Here is a 15,172-nt window from a genome sequence, read left to right as displayed (position 1 = left end):
AGAGTAGGAAACAGGTTCTGAAAGCTTATGTGACTTGATCAAGATTGATCTGTGACAGAACTGGTTTTAAGACTAGGTCTTCTGACTCAGAGTTCAATGTTCTTTTCAAAACTCCCTACTGCCAAGTTAAATATTTAATTTTAAAAATGCTTTGTTCTCAATTCTCTACCTAATTTTGCCTGGAGTTGTAAACACTACCTACCTCCAATGAAATGCCAGTGTTTATATCTGTCACTTTTGCATGTATGATGTTCAAAGTGTATTTCTAACTTCCAGAATTCTACTTACTTCAAAAGTGAACATAATTTTGTGGTATAATATTCTCATAATTTCTCAGTGATAACTTATGATTATTAAAATTTTCTCTCCTATTAAAAGTTCTCCTTTTGCCATTTCTCTGTAATTTAGTTCTGCTTCTATGAACTGCAGTGCAAAAATGCTTATATTTCAGTGGTCCACAATTTTTAACCATTAGCATTCATAATACTAGGTATTCTAATTGGGGGGGGAAGTATTCTCAGCTTTCCAGTAATATTGGAAAAGAATGAAAATAACTCAATAGATTGGACATGACATGGGTTAACTATTTAAGGAGCACTTATTGCTCACTTGCCTGATTCTGTGTCAGGCCTTTTAGATATTTTATCCTACTGAAAAATCATAACAAATCTGGGTCCTCAATTCTTAATTTTCCCTCACATATTATTTATCACCTTTTATTATCCCTTAATCTTTATAAAGGTTCCATTCTATTTCAAATTTTCATAATTCTAAATGATAACTTTACAAGATGTTCATTTGGGAAGGACTGGAAAGGTGGGTTTTTTTTTTTTTTCCCTTTAAGGAAGAATCCAAATAGTCCTACAACATTATGCAACCACTATAAATTAAATCAATTTCTATCTAGTCTTTTTACATATATTTTTTTCTGTGTGGCTTCAATCATATGGTCCCTAAAACTTTGTAACTTGCTTTATTTATTATCATAAACTTACCATTTCCTCAGGCTTTTAAAAATTCAGGTTAATGGATATAAATGTGCTTGAGTTTTGAGTTGTTTCTAAATTTTTGCTAGTGTAAATAATGCTTCAGTGAATACCTGTGTGTATAAAGCTGTTCTTATATTTGAATTATTAAATAGGCTATTGAGTAATAGATATCAAATATTTATTAGAATGAATGTCTTATGGATCTTTGAAAAAGCACTGGAGAGAAGAGCCAACTGAAATCAGTGGGAAAGGATGAACTACCAAATACCTATACATATTTCTGGGAAAATTGGCTATTTGGAAAAAAAAGAATTTGACTACTATTTCACATCATATAATGAGTAAACTTGAGATGGATTAAAGACTCAATTATAAACAGCCAATTATTAAACTTTAGGAGAAAATATATTTATGACATTAGGACAGGGACAGATTTTTTCTTAAAGAAGTTACTAAAAGTGGAAATCACAGGTAAAAATGTAATAAGTTTTACTACATTAAAATAAAAAAAATTTCGGGACACCTGGGTGGCTCAGTCAGTTAAGCGGCTGCCTTCAGCCCAGGTCATGATCCCAGAGTCCTGGGATTGAGTCCCACATCGGGCTCCTTGCTCAGCAGGGAGCCTGCTTCTCCCTCTCTCTCCCTTTGCTTGTGCTCTCTCTGTTAAATAAATAAAAATCTTTAAAAAAATAAATTAATTAAATAAAATAAATTTCTGCATGAAAAAGACCAATAGCAGCATTAAAAGACAAAAGTGAAAAGTTTAAGGAGATGACAGACTAGAAGAGTATATTTGAAATATAAATAACCAAAACATAATAGTAACACGATTTTATGACGAACTAATTAGCAAGAAAAAGTCATAGTGGGTAAAAGATATGATCCAAAAATTCACTAAAGAGATATCACAAAAGATCAATAAACAAGGAAAATATGCTCATTTCATTAGGGATATGCTCATTTCATAAAGGGAAATGCAAAGTAAACAATAATGTGATAACAGCTCATACTTATCCAACTAGCAAAAATTAGAAATTTGTCAATACTAAGTGTTGGCTAGAATGTGGGGAAATACTTTTATACACTCATGTAGGATTCAAAATTGGTGTAACCACTTTAAAGTATTTGCCGGGGCGCCTGGGTGGCTCAGTCGTTAAGCGTCTGCCTTCGGCTCAGGTCATGATCCCAGGGTCCTGGGATCGAGCCCCGCATCGGGCTCCCTGCTCGGCGGGAAGCCTGCTTCTCCCTCTCCCACTCCCCCTGCTTGTGTTCCCTCTCTCGCTGTGTCTCTCTGTGTCAAATAAATAAATAAAATCTTTAAAAAAAAATAAAAAATAAAAAATAAAGTATTTGCCAATATGTATTAAAGTTGAAGATTCATACACCTTATCATCCAGCCCACTTCTAGGTATTTTCCTCTTGTAGAGAATCTTTCACATGTATGCACTTAAGTACAAGAATATCCATAGAATTTTTTTAGTAATAGCAAAAAATAAGAAATAAACTAATTGTCCTAATTCCCTTGTTGGAGGAGGGGAAAAAACAATGATGATACATTTATCCAATAGAACACTATACAGCAGTCTAAGTGAACGGACAAAATCCACATGTATTAGTATAGATAAGCCTTTAAAAATAATGTTGACTGTAAGAAACGGAATGCAAAAGGATGTTTATGGTTAAATTTCTGTAAACTTTTAAAATACAAATGCAATATAATATTTATATGTATATTAAGTTTCTGTAAAATTTTAAAAAAATACTGATTATATATAATATTCTATACTAAAAATAATATCAATTATTGCTTATGGACACATATATGTGAAGTATCAGAACATAGTCATGGAAAGAAAAAACACTTTCTAACTTCAGGGTATTGCTCACTTTGAGGGAGAGGTGGAGGGAAGGACTTTAACTCTGAGACATCATTTAAGATATTTGAAGCAAAATTAAGAACATAAACGTCATAAAAGAGAAACAGCTGTGGTTTAGGATTTTTAAGCTCAGTGCTGCCTCTGAGTGGCCCACTGACCCCCCCCCCCACTGGGGGACGATATTAGGTCAGGGGGACAATATTAGGTCAGGGTTTAAAACATTTTTTAGTAGAGGAACCCTTCATTTAAAGAAAATCTGACACTTCTTCACAATGTGTAAAATCAAAACTGCTCAGGCAGAAACGGGAGGGCAGATGCAGGGCAGGCCCCAGAGCAGTTGTTCTCACTTCCTATCAACCTGCTCCCTTCACGCAGCCCAGGCATTGGCAGAGATCAGTTTGCAGACCCCAAGATCAGCTGACCTCCAAGGCAGCTTCTCCCTCTGACAGCCTGTGTGTCTGTGGTATTAAGCACTTCTTAAACATCAGTTACATGAGGTTAAAGCTTGTATGCTTGCCACATACAAGGGCTCTGAAAGAAACATCTGGAAGAATGGAAGAATGCTTTTTACTGTGAATAACCATTTTGTAATGTGGCTGTCCCACAGATTTGAATGTCAAGGGTAGGATTTCTCCCCATTTTTAAGAAAACATGAATTATCTTTCTGCTGCTCATGTCACTTCCTTACCTCCCTAAACTTATGCCCTTACCATTCTATGTTTTGATCTCCTCTCCTGCCTCCTTTTCTTGTGGTCTTTGCCTCTTTGTTTCCTCTCTATTTCTCCATCTCATCTACCAGCCATTTATCGGGTTCCCGAAGGACCCCACCAAACCTCCCAAACGAGAGGCCAAGAACCCACTGTTTCACTTTTTCATCATTCACTTTTCCTTTAACTCTCTGTACCCACTTCTGGTTGAAAATCAATTGAAAAGGATCAGCAACGACTTCCTAATTATGAAACCCGAAGGATTTCTTCTCAGCTCTCAAACCCCTTTTTGCAGCCATGGACATCAGAGTTGGATAGGTAGAGTCAGCTGCTCCGCTGCTGTTCCCTCAGTCAGCCAGGTGCTAAACACAGGTTCATTCTGGGGTTTTTCATTCTTGTCTCTCTCTCTGCTTATTGAGTTTCAGATAAATAATTAATAATTGAGAAATGTATGTCCCAGATGTAGTACTAAGGAATTATTCTGAAAAAGAATTATCTGAAGTTCCAATTTAACTGGTCATCCTGTATTTTTATTGGCTAAATCTGGCATCCCTGAGTTAGAGAGTAGCACCTCCTTCTTACACTACACTTCTTCCTCACTTTCTGTGGCCCTGAGCTCCATTCTCTCCCATTCTCTGATTATTTCTTCATTGTCTCCCTCCCTGGTAGTGCCCTTCTTCCCAATTCCAGGATTCTTTCCTTGGTCCTCTTCTCTTCTCTATGGTGCTCACTCTTTCAGAGATCTCAACTAAACTTGTCAAATCATTTCCTCTATGCTGATGATTCTGGATCATTTCTTCTTGGCCTTGACCTTTCCTCCAAGCACAGACTTTCAAGTGTCTCCCAGACACCTTGGACTCAATGAGCAAAGGTGTCAATTAGCCCTCGGCTTTTCTGACCTGTCTTAATCTCTGCCACATCAGCTCCTCCCAACCACGTTCTCTCAGTAATTCATCCAGGCAGCAAAAACATAGATTTCTTTGGAGTTTTTCATTTTTGCTGCTCTATTTTACCTGCAAACCCTGCTAATCCTCTTTGCCACATGCCTGGCTTATTCTAAGTAAATACTTGTTGAATGAATGAATGTCTCTTGGGTTTGTTTCTTTCTTTCCATTCTGTCATGGCCACCTGAATTCACATGGTCATTACCTCGACTCATTTTGGTAATTGCAGCTTCACAGTGGTTTCACTTCATTCAGGCCAGTCTTGAGGCCCCTCCAAATTAATCTGCCCAAGACATCTTCTTAAAAAAAAAAAAAAGACTTTATTTTTTGAGTAGGTAATACATTCACATAGCTCAGTGTTCAAAAGATACAAAATAGTTAGAATCTTGAAGAGGTGATTTAATATCATCTCTTTTCTCTATTAATTACATTTCTTTTATAACTAATTGAGACATAGGTACAAAAGTGAGAAAGATGGAGATCAAAAACTAGTTGAAATAGTGAGGATTGGTTTTTGAGCTGGCTTGCTCATCTTTCTCTAGAACTAGAAAGACTTACATACCTAGCTACAGACTCAGCTGGAGTGTATGGGCCTTCCTGCTGGGCTTTGCTCTTATAAAGCTTAGGTCTGGGTGGAGCCAGGGACATCTACTCTCAGCAAGCAGGCTGATTCCAACATGGAGAGAGGACAGCACTGAGCTGCATACACTCAATTCCTTTTTTTCCAACTCAGTAATCAGAGTAGTCACTCTCTGTTTCCTGGGGATGAGTGAGTGGAAGGTGGGACCAGGGCCAAGAGTGTTAAATCCTGCACAGCACTCCTCAGCTGGTGGGCTGATGGGTTACAGGTGGGCCACGACATTTCAATCCCCTCATCCTTGGGCTAAGGATAGTCAGAGGCCCAAGTCTAATCCTTTCAGTCCTGCGTAATCTAACAGGACCCTAATTTTTCCACAGTTTACCCCTATTGACCCAATATAATCATTTTCTGTGTCATGATGGGGAAAATGCTGGGATGTACTGCTCTAAGCAGCGGTCATCTCTGTATTTATACTTGATCTTAGCCAAAAGGTCGAGAAGCGATCATGTCTGTATTTATAGATATGAAGCCAGGACAAAGATAATCACCTGCTCACTAAATATACAGAAAATCCTTCTTCCAACTTCTACCTTTCTTTTCTGCTACCAGTTTCTCTTTCCTAGCCTCACTGGAGGCAACCATTAGTTTGTGTGTATGTGTGTGTGTGCACGCGTGCGTGCGTGTGTATGTGTGTGTGTGTACATATAAATATGTATATATTTACATATATATGTAAATATTCTGCATCCCCTTTTACACAAATCTTGGAATAGGCAAAATGCCTTAACAAACTATCCCCAAATCTCAATGATTTAACATGATAATGGTTTATTTCTTGCTCATGTCCCAATGCAGTATGGCCTTTGGGCCAGTGACGAGAGAACTATAGTCTTCTCCAGTAGCCATTAATCATCCCAACTTCCTTTAACCTACTGGCTCTGCCAGTCCCTAGGGATATGAGCCCTCTGCCAGATGCTGTATATAAGCAACAAAGAAAGGAATAAAGCATGAAAGATTTAGGGGGTTTTCAGGGACCAGGCTTGGAAATAATTTATATTCTTTTTGTCCATATTTAATTGGCTAGATCTCTGTCATATGACTACAAGGAAATGAAGTCTAGGTGTCTGACAAGGATAAAAATGAAATGGGGCATGGTGAGCCCATAGCAATCTTTGTTATATGCACCGGACATGCTGATCTTATACCTTGCTCTTTTGACTTGACAACAAATTATAGAGAGCAACCATTTCAATGCATAGACAGTTTCCCTGGCCTTTCTAAAAGTTATATAGTATTCAGTTGTATGAATTACACCATAATTTATTTAACCAATTCATGATTTAATTATCCCCAACATTTTTTTTCATTCTTTCATCTGTAGTGAATGCTTTTATCCTTATGTCATTCCATACATGTACAAGCATATCTGTAGGATAAATTCTCAGATGAGATATTGCTGAATCAAATGGTAAGGACATTTAACATTTGGATACCTATTGCCAAATTACCCTATTAAGAGGTTATACAAATTTATATTCCCACTGGCCACTTTATTGTTTAATCCTACTTGTATAAAACATTTCTACTTTCTCCAATTTTGAATGAGTGTAGCTTAAATCCATCTCCACAGGGTCAGAGAGATCTCATAGTCTAGGTAATATCCATCTGCATTAAATTCCTCCTCTATCCCTCAGGAGCTTTGCATTGTCTATTTCTATTTCCCAAGTGTGTCTGGTACCTCCTATCAAAAGCATAACTTAGGGCAAAGGAAAACAAATGCACACTCTTGAGCTGTCTCTAGGTATGTCTCAAAGCTGCCTACCCTGAGCCAGCCAAGTTTTCTTTGAAGTCTCCTATTTATAGTAAGAGCACATACAGACTTTTTGAGATTTTTTGACTATGTCTGCATTTATTTTAATATTTAAAATGTTTCAAATCATCTGCTGTTGAGTATAACTGAAACTCCAGGAAGATACCAGTTTCCTCTGCGGCTTGGTGAATTGGCCCACTGCCCCCAGGGCAGACAAAGGATCATGTTCTGTATGGTGGTGCCCCATGGATAAGCTCCTATCCATCCTTCAAAACCCAGTTCATATGCTGCCTGAACATCAAGCCTCCCTGCAGGGTTAGCAAGCCCAGAATGGTGTTTCTGTCCTACAGAACTCTGAATTACAGCCTAGCCCCATGCCTTTTACTGTGCTTGCACATTATCTTTCCTTTCTTAGCTATAGCCTTCATGAATTCACTGTATCTATCATATATCTTTAAGTACTTTGTAGCAAAGAAGAAACTTATTAAATTTTTAATGAAAAAAGCATTGAAAATGATTGAACACATTATTGTGTTAACCACTTCTGCTTTTCCAAAGGAATCAGGAATTACCAAAATAATAAAATCTACTTCTGAGTCCCAACTCCTCTTAAACACTCCTACATCTTGTTCTAAGTAGTTATGTTAGCCAGCTGTTTCCTCAGAAACTACACATTTAGTCTGCCTATGAATATACACTCAATTCTCAGTGATATGCCTGTCACACTGATTAACACTGAGCATGCCGTTCATTTCTTCTCCTGTCCCTGAAAAATGGGGATAATTGCATTTGCCAGCTACCACTCAGGAGATGTGAAAATAAAAAATTCAGTCCCTCAGTTGTACTAGCCTGCAATTCAGTTGCTTACTAGCTTATGTGGCTAGTGGCTACCATATTGGATAGTACAATTATAGTGTATTTCCATCATCGCAGGAAGTTCTATTGGACAGGGCTGGTCTTTAAGTTCTCTATCTTAGAGGACTAAGGTCTTTAGCTGAAATATTTCTAGCTTTCTGTTTTCACTTGTCTTAGATTTTCCCCCTCAAATTATATTGAAAAATTTTAATTGTTTGGGCCTTAAAAACAGTCTCACCTCCAAGGCCATAATTTGAACACAAAATTTGAGGAAAATGACATGTGGAATCGCCATCTGGAGATTGGTACAGCAGCAGATCCTGCCATTTCTGAGAAATTGTCTGGGTTTGGAGTTACTCCCAGAACTCTGATTTAGCAGTTCCTAAGCTTATAGCAAGTCTGAAAGGAACACAAATCTGTTTTGTATATACAAATAAATCCTCGTATGCTGCATGCCATTCTCAGCCTGCCAGTTTCATCTGGGTGCTCCAGAAAATATAATTCAATAGCACATTAGTTAACCTGCATGCAGGGAATGGGGCATTCTGATTATTGAAATGTTCTGGTTGAGTGATTAACCTGATTTTTGCAGAAAAACTGCTGAGGCAAGGGATTTTCTGTCCAAAATGTTTGTGCCAGGGTACTTTTTTCTTCCAGATGATCACAGCTGCATTGCTTCATTCCTGCAACACTCAGAAATATATCTCTTTGCTAAAAACTTTCAAATATGCAATTGATACACTTTCAAAGGGACCTCATAAAAATAGATCAGTAATGGTATACAGATAATCTTAGAAGAAAGAACAAACTTAGAAGGAAACGTAGTATCTTTGCCCAAATTTTACACAGCCATAACCTTCAAGAGTTCCTAACAGCTTGAAAAATATTTTATTTTCTTTAGTAATAAATTCTTAAAATGCTTACTAGATGTTAGGCAGTGCTACAAGGGCTTTACGAATATTAATTGATTTAATTTTTACAACCACCTTAAAATTAGGTATCACATTATTATATTCATTCTAAAGATGAAGAAACTCAGGCACAGAGAGCTACGGATGGGCCAAAGTTGATCTACCTGAATGCTCATTGATACAAGCAGTTGTAGCATCAGTGGATGACTAAGTTTATGGGGACCTGGCTGAGTTAAGTGACTCCTACTTCCCGCACCCACCCCTTCCCAAATATTACATGAGTAATGTTGAGGGACTGTTACAGGGAGAAGGAGGCTCCAAAGTGCTGAAAGAGCACAGAAGTAACTGGGGAAATCAAAGTGGATTTCAGAGAAGAGCAGCTTCTGAGATCCAACATCAGAGATGAGTTAGAATTAAGGCAAAAAAAGGGAGGGAAAATTAAATATTATAGCTGTGAAACCATGTATCTGAAAGATTTTGATGAGTACTGTAATGGTTAAAAAGCCCTAGTGGTGAATAATGAATGACTTTGTGTGTGTTTGGGGAGGAGGGTAGAGAAAGAAGACGGTGAGTCTAAGTGAGATTTTAAAGATTAAAAGAGTTTCATTTTCAGACTTCCCAGCAAATAGTGGATATTTGATTACATATTTCATTTCATTGTATTTCACATCAAGTAATTTTTTTTGGCCAACTTTAACATTTAAGTAAAAGCCAATAAACAAATACTAGAAAAATCCATTTGCGCTTTCCAATGTATTTTTCCACAGAGTCTGGAAAACATTTTAAACTCTGGAATGGGATAAAGTAGGGAAAACTAAGACCAAATTTTTAAAAATGTTTTATTTGGTAAAAGTTTAAATAAACTCTTGTCAGAAGCTAAAATGTTTGCGCACTGCCAGAAAATTTCTTGGACCGGAAAAAAATAAAATAGAATGAAAACATTTAAAATGTGAAAAGTGGACAACTAACCAAAATAAATGCAAAGAGTTTTCTTTGCCCAGAGAGGTTTTATTGAATTGTTGTTGTTATTAGCTATAAAATCGGGTATAGGTTTTACATTGAAAATATTACTTCATGGTTACATTGCATTTATGAATTTCTAAGTTTGCATTTTTTCTTATTTTCATCTGTGCTAATTTAATAGCATGTTAATATACCTCATACAAACTTAGCCGAGGTGACTATAACTGTATTGTTAAAGCACATTTTTTTAGTGACCCAAAGGAGCATCTTCCTAACTGCACTTTTATCTTTTCTGGCAGATGACATTTGATCCAGAAATCTTCTTCAATGTTTTACTGCCACCAATTATATTTCACGCAGGATACAGCCTAAAGAAGGTAAATAACACAGTGATTATTTTCTTCTTTTACCATTAAGCAGAAAATTGTACCAGCACTAATGAAGAAACAATTATGAGCTTATTTAATTCATAAGGATATCATTATCTTAGATTAAATGATACAGATTCCAATCTGACACACTTAGAATTCTTCTAAATCTGCTCTGCTCTGCATTGGCCATTAGCCACATGCAGCCATTAAACCCTTGAAATGTGGCTAGTTTGAATGAAAACGTGCTTTAAGTGTAAAATATGCACTGGATTTCACAGACTTAGTATTTGAAAAGAATGTAAAATATCTCCATTATGTTTGATATGGATTTCATGTAGAAATGATAATATTTTGGATATATTGGGTTAAATAAGACATATATTACCAAAATTCATTTTGCTTTTTTTTTTAACTTACTTTAATTGGATACTAGAAAAATCTTAAATGCCATATGTGGCTAACATTATATTTCTATTGGATAATATTATTCTAGATAACTGTAACCAAAGAGTTAGCTGTTAATTGGGATAGACACTGGGTTTATCAGTCAGGGTGAAAACTCAGCTACTTGCTAATACTCAGCTGTTGATGTTCATAGAAAGGAAGTCCAGTCTTGTAGCTTCTGTGCTCTTGCCTGACGTTATTTGGGTACCGCCTGAATGTGCACTTTTCATAGCTTAGTAATTCCCTTAAGAGTTTAAGTGCTAGCATCTCCTGTGCCTCAGACTGAGGCTCGGCTGTGTTTGAATTTTGAGATGCCGAGGTAGTATAGCTGCTTTTCTGCTGCCCATTCCCCACCCAGAGACTCCTGAGGCTCTCATCCCTTTGGCCTGTCAGCCCCAGCAGTCAAGGCGGCTTGTTCAGAACAGACCTGATTTTCTTGTGTACTCCAGGCTCCCTCTTGCTGTCAGTTCTAACTACTCAGCTCCCACTTAGAGAACTGGACGAGAGTTCTCCCAAGCCAGCATTTGAGAAGTCTTAGAAGGCTGGATTTCCTCAGGTCATCCTTCCTTATCCCTAGCCCTAATACTAGGCATCGTTTTGTGTGATTCACTAAAATAAATTGTTGTAGGTGATAAAGTTTTGTTTCATTACACTCAGAAGAAATATAAGTCAGAGAGCCAATGAGTCAAAAGGCAACTAAAATCTTTTAGAATAGTATTTTTAAAATGCTAAATGGGTTCCATTGACAACTAAATTTCTTTTTTTTTTTTTTAAAGATTTTATTTATTTATTTGAGAGAGAGAGAATGAGAGACAGAGAGCATGAGAGGGAGGAGGGTCAGAGGGAGAAGCAGACTCCCCGCCAAGCAGGGAGCCCGATGCGGGACTCGATCCCGGGACTCCAGGATCATGACCTGAGCCGAAGGCAGTCGCTTAACCGACTGAGCCACCCAGGCACCCGACAACTAAATTTCTTAAAAGCTTTGTCTTCTGTTAATCATTCCAGAGTCCTGCATGGACATTGCCCCAGTTCTTTACTTTCTCTCTCAGGTCCAGCCGGTTCTGGCAGTCATTCTCTCCTCTCTACCCTGTCATTTTCTGATGTATTTGTTCCCCCATTTCTCTGAGAAACCTCTGTCCTTTGCAGTATAAATAGGTTCAGCCTTATCTGTACAATAAGGCCAGGAACTAAGGCTCAAAAATAAAATTTGCCTACACAGTGGGGGAAGAGAGGGGCTGTGAAAGTGCATACATTTATTTTTATTTCCTGTTACAGTAAGAAAATATATGGATGTACTATATGAAATATTCTTTTCTCCCCAGAGACACTTTTTTCAAAACTTAGGATCTATTTTAACATATGCCTTCTTGGGAACTGCCATCTCCTGTATCGTCATAGGGTAAGTGACATTCAGAGCTCAAGTTCCAGGTGGCTGTGGGGCCAGTGATCTGTGGGAGGAATCTCACTTTTCCTGGACTCACACTGACTGGGTGATTTGTCTACCTTTTTCTGTATATTACATCTTTACACATTTCTTCTGACTCAATTCCAAGGTTTATATGTATCCTGACAAACATAAGCCTTCAAATCAAAGCAAACTGAAATTAGGTTGCTGGATTTTCTCTGTGAGTTTTGGACCTCTGACTTAGGGAATGTGGATAACTTGGCTTGAGTTATGAGAATCACATTGCATTCGCACCCCCCCCCTTTTTTTTGCTTGAATAATGCAGGTAAACACACTACATTCTTTTTTCATCTTTTTTGCAGGACCCTACCTGTATTAGACAGGAGTACAATAGTAGCTACATGTCAAGGGTTTGCTCTCTAGGGAAGGTTTGTAAGAGGACAGTCTGAGACAGACATCTCCAAATATCAGCAGAGCTGTTTAATGCTGGGATGGCTTTTCAGTTGATATGCTATAGAATGCAGCCTTGTTTTTTTCTCACTATATTTTATTGGTTATGTTGCTAAGCCCCCAAGTCTAACTCTATAGACTCTGGCTTGCAGCTCACCACAAAGCAAAATATGATATAAAATGGTGAAGCCAATCCAATTCACTTATAATCCTATCCAATACATTAAATCTCCACTGCAGAAAACATGTTCAGCTGCTATGACTATGATGGTGTGGGTGTCTTAAATTGTCTGATACAGCCAACTCTACCCTTGAATTTTACTGCATACAGCTATTATAACCCTAATGTAAGAAACTGAAGCTAAAAACACATGCTAGTCACTTATCCAGCTCTTCCCTTACGAAGTATTTAGTGTGTGTCACTGGAAGACTAAGGAGGTATCATTACTTGGACCTGAAAGCAGGGTGGTGGGTTATGTTGAATTCTCTGTTAAATTTTTATTGCTTCAAGCCTAGAATGAGTCAGACTACATTATGAAAATGTCCAGCATGGTTAGGGCAGTGAGGAAGCTAAAGATTTTAGCACTTGAAGGTGGAGGCTTGCAGGGATATAGATTGAGGAGTCTCATTAAGTCTGGACACCTAAGAGGTGTTTAAACTGTGACTAAGAGGCAAACATGGATTTTATCCTTCTCAAAGCATGTTTAGAGGAGAGTTGTTCTATTCTGTTGGTATGCCATAACTAAATATTCAAATTTCAAAGCTGGCAAGGGCCTTCGAGATTTGTGTAATTAAAGCACCTTATTCTGAAGATGAAGAAAGTAACATCTTGAAACTCTAATCAGTTGTCTTAAGAAATATATATAAAGTAGAGCCATGGTCAGGACAAAATTCAGACTTTGACTCCTGACTTAGCAGGTCTTAACCATCATCCCCTCTTTCTTTAGCAATTTTTTGTACATTCCTCTACACCGTTCATACACATTGACAGACGGCTCTGAGATGTGTGGACTCTCAACAATGTTCATCAGTTTCTAGCAAATATTGATGGTTAGCAGTTCTATAATATGAGGATCTGAAATGTATAATGGATCTAAATTCTAAACTTATGGACAATGCTGTTAAATTATGTAATAGTCAGTTTTCATTATTACCCTGTTTCCTTTGTCTAACTGATTTTAAGTATACTTAAGTGTATGTATTTATACAATATGCTTTCATCATCATGAGAATTCTATAATCTATTTTTGAAGAAGAGCAACAATGTTGTGTGTGTGTGTGTGTGTATAATTGCCTTTTCTAAAAAAATTCAGTTCGGGAGATTTGGTAAAGTTCATTTACTGGAGTTGATAACCTCTTCTGATTCTAAGGCTGCAATCAATAATTTTTGATGGAAAGTGATTTGAATAAAAAGTATAGCCCTGGGAAAACTTTTAGAACCATGTGCTTTGTTTGAACTGGCATTATCTGAAAAACAAAAACTTGTAGGGTGCCTTCGTAATGTGGGTCATTAAAGTATAGAAGGGATAGGTAGTTTAAAGATTTTAAGGTCTTTTCCAGTAAAGTAAAGGAAACCATTAAAGAGCTTTAGCTTGATGGTGACAAGGTCAGATTTATACTTTGGGAAGGTCATTCTGGTTGTTGTGTGAAGGAGAAATTTTAAAGTGGGGAAAAGATGGCAGTCAGGGGACAATTTAAGAGGCAATTTCCATAAGCTAGGTTGGAATAATAAGGACCTGGCCTCAGAAAGTGGCAGTAAAGATGGATATGGAGTCATCAACATGTTAAAATCCTGAGAGATAATGGAGTAATCAAAGGTAAGTGTATGGAGTGAGAAGGAATTTACCTGGGCAACAGCACTATCTGAAGAAAGGGAAGAGATAACCACAAAGGACTAAGAAGTATTAGGTGCAAGATACAGGAAGAAAATAAGCAGGACATGTGTCTGGAAGTCAAAGGAAGAGGGAAAGGGAGGGTAGACGGTGTCTAACACAAGGAGGTCAAATGGGACAGGAATTGGAGTATCCGTTGGATTCAACCCCTTGGAGGTGATGGGTGACTTCACACTCGTCCTATGGGCAGAATAGAGTATTGGCAAGTCCAATTGTTTTGGGTCCTGTGGGATGAGAAACAAGAATTTATTTTTATGCTTTGATCTCCAGATACAATTTCAGAACTTCTGAAGGAAAGGCACAAACTTGAATTCAAGCCAAACTGACACTTACGCAAGTTAGTGACTCTCATTGTATGAGTCATTCAAACATACACTCAAACCCTAGAAAATGAGTGGTTATGCTTTCCTGATAAATTAATAGTAATAAAAACAACACGACAAACATTCATTGAGTGCTTTATATGAAGTATACCCTTTTTAAAAGTACATAGATTATCTAAGTCAATCCTCAAGATAATCCTATTAAGTAGATACTATTATTACCCTCATTTAACAGCTGAGACAGCTGAAGTTTAGAGAGAACACAGAGTAAGTAATAGAGCTGGCATTAGTAACTAAATAGTTTGGCTCCAGAGTCAAATTCTCAATGCCAAAAATGTGCTTTACTTCTATTTGTTATCATTACTAAAAAATAGAATGTAAAACATTAAACTAAAAAATAAAATTGAATAAATCAGTCAATATTCACTAGCATACCACATGTTTCTTCATTAGCCCCATAGGAGTTCTCACAGATATGAAAGATTTTTATTTGGGAATCCCATTCAAAAGGAATTCACATTTTTTTTTATTCTTATGTTAATCCCCATACATTACATCATTAATTTTAGATGAAGTGTTCCATGATTCATTGTTTGTGCATAACACCCAGCGCTCCATGCAGAATGTGCCCTCCTCAATACCCACCACCAG

At 37.3% G+C, this 15,172-nt stretch overlaps 1 protein-coding gene across 1 annotated transcript in view; it reads left to right on the top strand.

Annotated features, from left to right (window-relative positions):
- Positions 1 to 15,172, top strand: part of SLC9A9 (solute carrier family 9 member A9) — a 510,696-nt gene that overhangs the window by 34,036 nt on the left and 461,488 nt on the right. The window contains exons 3-4 of the mRNA XM_081806463.1: positions 9,936 to 10,013; positions 11,774 to 11,850. Of these exons, the coding sequence (XP_081662589.1) occupies positions 9,936 to 10,013; positions 11,774 to 11,850 (155 nt within the window). The remainder of the gene's footprint in view (positions 1 to 9,935; positions 10,014 to 11,773; positions 11,851 to 15,172) is intronic.

This window comes from Leptonychotes weddellii, chromosome 1 (genome assembly GCF_054177405.1).
Source record: "Leptonychotes weddellii isolate Sample4059 chromosome 1, ASM5417740v2, whole genome shotgun sequence".
NCBI lineage: Eukaryota > Metazoa > Chordata > Mammalia > Carnivora > Phocidae > Leptonychotes > Leptonychotes weddellii.
The sequence above is the reverse complement of the archived record's forward strand: the minus strand, read 5'-3'. Positions and strand labels throughout refer to the sequence as shown.